The sequence below is a fragment of the Octopus bimaculoides genome, chromosome 5 (genome assembly GCF_001194135.2).
Source record: "Octopus bimaculoides isolate UCB-OBI-ISO-001 chromosome 5, ASM119413v2, whole genome shotgun sequence".
Lineage (NCBI taxonomy): Eukaryota > Metazoa > Mollusca > Cephalopoda > Octopoda > Octopodidae > Octopus > Octopus bimaculoides.
Genome location: NC_068985.1, coordinates 51,122,945 through 51,124,655, shown reverse-complemented (window position 1 = coordinate 51,124,655; position 1,711 = coordinate 51,122,945). Strand labels below are relative to the sequence as shown.

The window sequence follows — 1,711 nt, the reverse complement described above, 5'->3', positions numbered from 1 at the left end:
TATATATATATATATATATATCCTCTTAGCATGCCATCTGTTACTAACTGCTTGATATTGTTCAAATGTTTTTAAATGTTGTTTTGATGTGGCCTTGATCATGATATTGTTTATTTTCTGTTAAGCTTATCTTAAAACATAAGCGTCTTCTGTATTGAAATAGATATATAAAGGTCATCTTTTAAAATGATTTGACATAATACAAACAAGCATGCTAGTTTTGTAAACAATAACTCTATTGATTACTATGCAGTGTAATCTCCTGTCTATTAGTTAAGGGAGGCAGTCAACTGCTATTCTTTTATTCTTTTGCTTGTTTCAGTCGTCTGACTATGGCCATGCTGGAGCACTGCCTTTAGTCAAACAAAGTGCTAAGAGTGTGTGTATGTGTGTTCACATATATACGCATGTGAGTGGGTGTGTAGTCTTAATAAATCAAGATTCTTTACTCTAGGTAGAAGAAAAGTACACAATGTGTGTTGTGATGAAAATCTAATAAATGCTTTCAGTGTGAAGCCCAGCTGAAAAGTGGCAGTTAGGTCTTCTAGTCAAGAATACAAGGGAAAATAAAATATATTACTAATTAGTTATTGGTTGGTGTAGGTGATTAAAGCCTATTTCTGCTGCTTAGAAAATGGGGTACAACTAAATTACAATCTGCATAGTTTGTGACAAAATAGTTAATTATGTAGGTTTTGTAATGCCTCCCTGGTATATCTAGGCCACCATTTGTTATCCAGAAGTAGTGTTCTCTTTAGCATTAGTCACTTGCTATGTTGACCCTCGTTTAAATTGCTGGTAATGTAAACTCATTGTAATCAAGTAATGAGAAGCAGGTGTGTGTGTGTGCACACGCGCACATACACGTATGTGTGTGAGAGAGAGAAAGTGAGTGTATGTATGTGAAAGTGCATGACTTAGTGGTTAGGGTATTTGGCTCATAAGGTTGAGTTTGATTCCTGGTATCAATTTGTGTCCTTGAGCACGACACTTTATTTCACATTGCTCCAGTTCACTCAGCTGGCAAAAATGAGTTGTACCTCTAATTCAAATGGTCAGCCTTGTCACCTGTGTCGTGAGAACTACATTAAGGGTGTGTGTATCTGTGGAGTACTCAGCCACTTGTGTGTTAATTTCCCTATTGCTACTAGACATTTATGGCCTCCTGCTGCTGCTACCTTATCTATGTTCATAGATATCGACTTGTATGTTAAACATTCCAAACCATATACGTTTATAGTGGTATTAGCATTTCTTTATTGTATTGTCATCAGAACAATGACTTTTAGTATTTGAAATCTGTAAAAGTAAAACGTCAGTTGATATGTAGCATCTCTTTCTTTTACTCATTGTATATTGTTTTGTAGAGTCTTTTTTTATATATTTTATTTACAATATTCCATCAGCAAAAAATAACTCATTTTATTTTAGAAAACTTAATCTATGGTTTAAAGGATTCTGAATTAGGTAAAATTATTGGCTTTGTGCCTAAATCATAGATTATTTTTTATTATTCATATACTTGAAATAATATCTATTAAATGAATTGGGTTTCTTTTTACTTTTAGGAATTGTTTGGTGCAGTTGGAGCTCTAAAAAAGGCCCAGTTGGAGCTCTAAAAAAGGCCCATCTATTGAAAGCTGGTTGTGTCAATAAATACCACAACAAAGAACTTGATGGTATGGTTCCTTTTTTGTTTTCTTTCAAATCT

The 1,711-nt window shown here is 33.7% G+C and overlaps 1 protein-coding gene across 1 annotated transcript in view; it reads left to right on the top strand.

Moving 5' to 3' along the window:
• The window catches only part of LOC106877451 (uncharacterized), a 17,086-nt gene that overhangs the window by 11,615 nt on the left and 3,760 nt on the right, over nt 1-1,711 (top strand). Inside the window, exon 4 of the mRNA XM_014926354.2 lies at nt 1,569-1,679. Coding sequence (XP_014781840.1) covers nt 1,569-1,619 — 51 coding nt within the window. The 3' untranslated portion in view covers nt 1,620-1,679. The remainder of the gene's footprint in view (nt 1-1,568; nt 1,680-1,711) is intronic.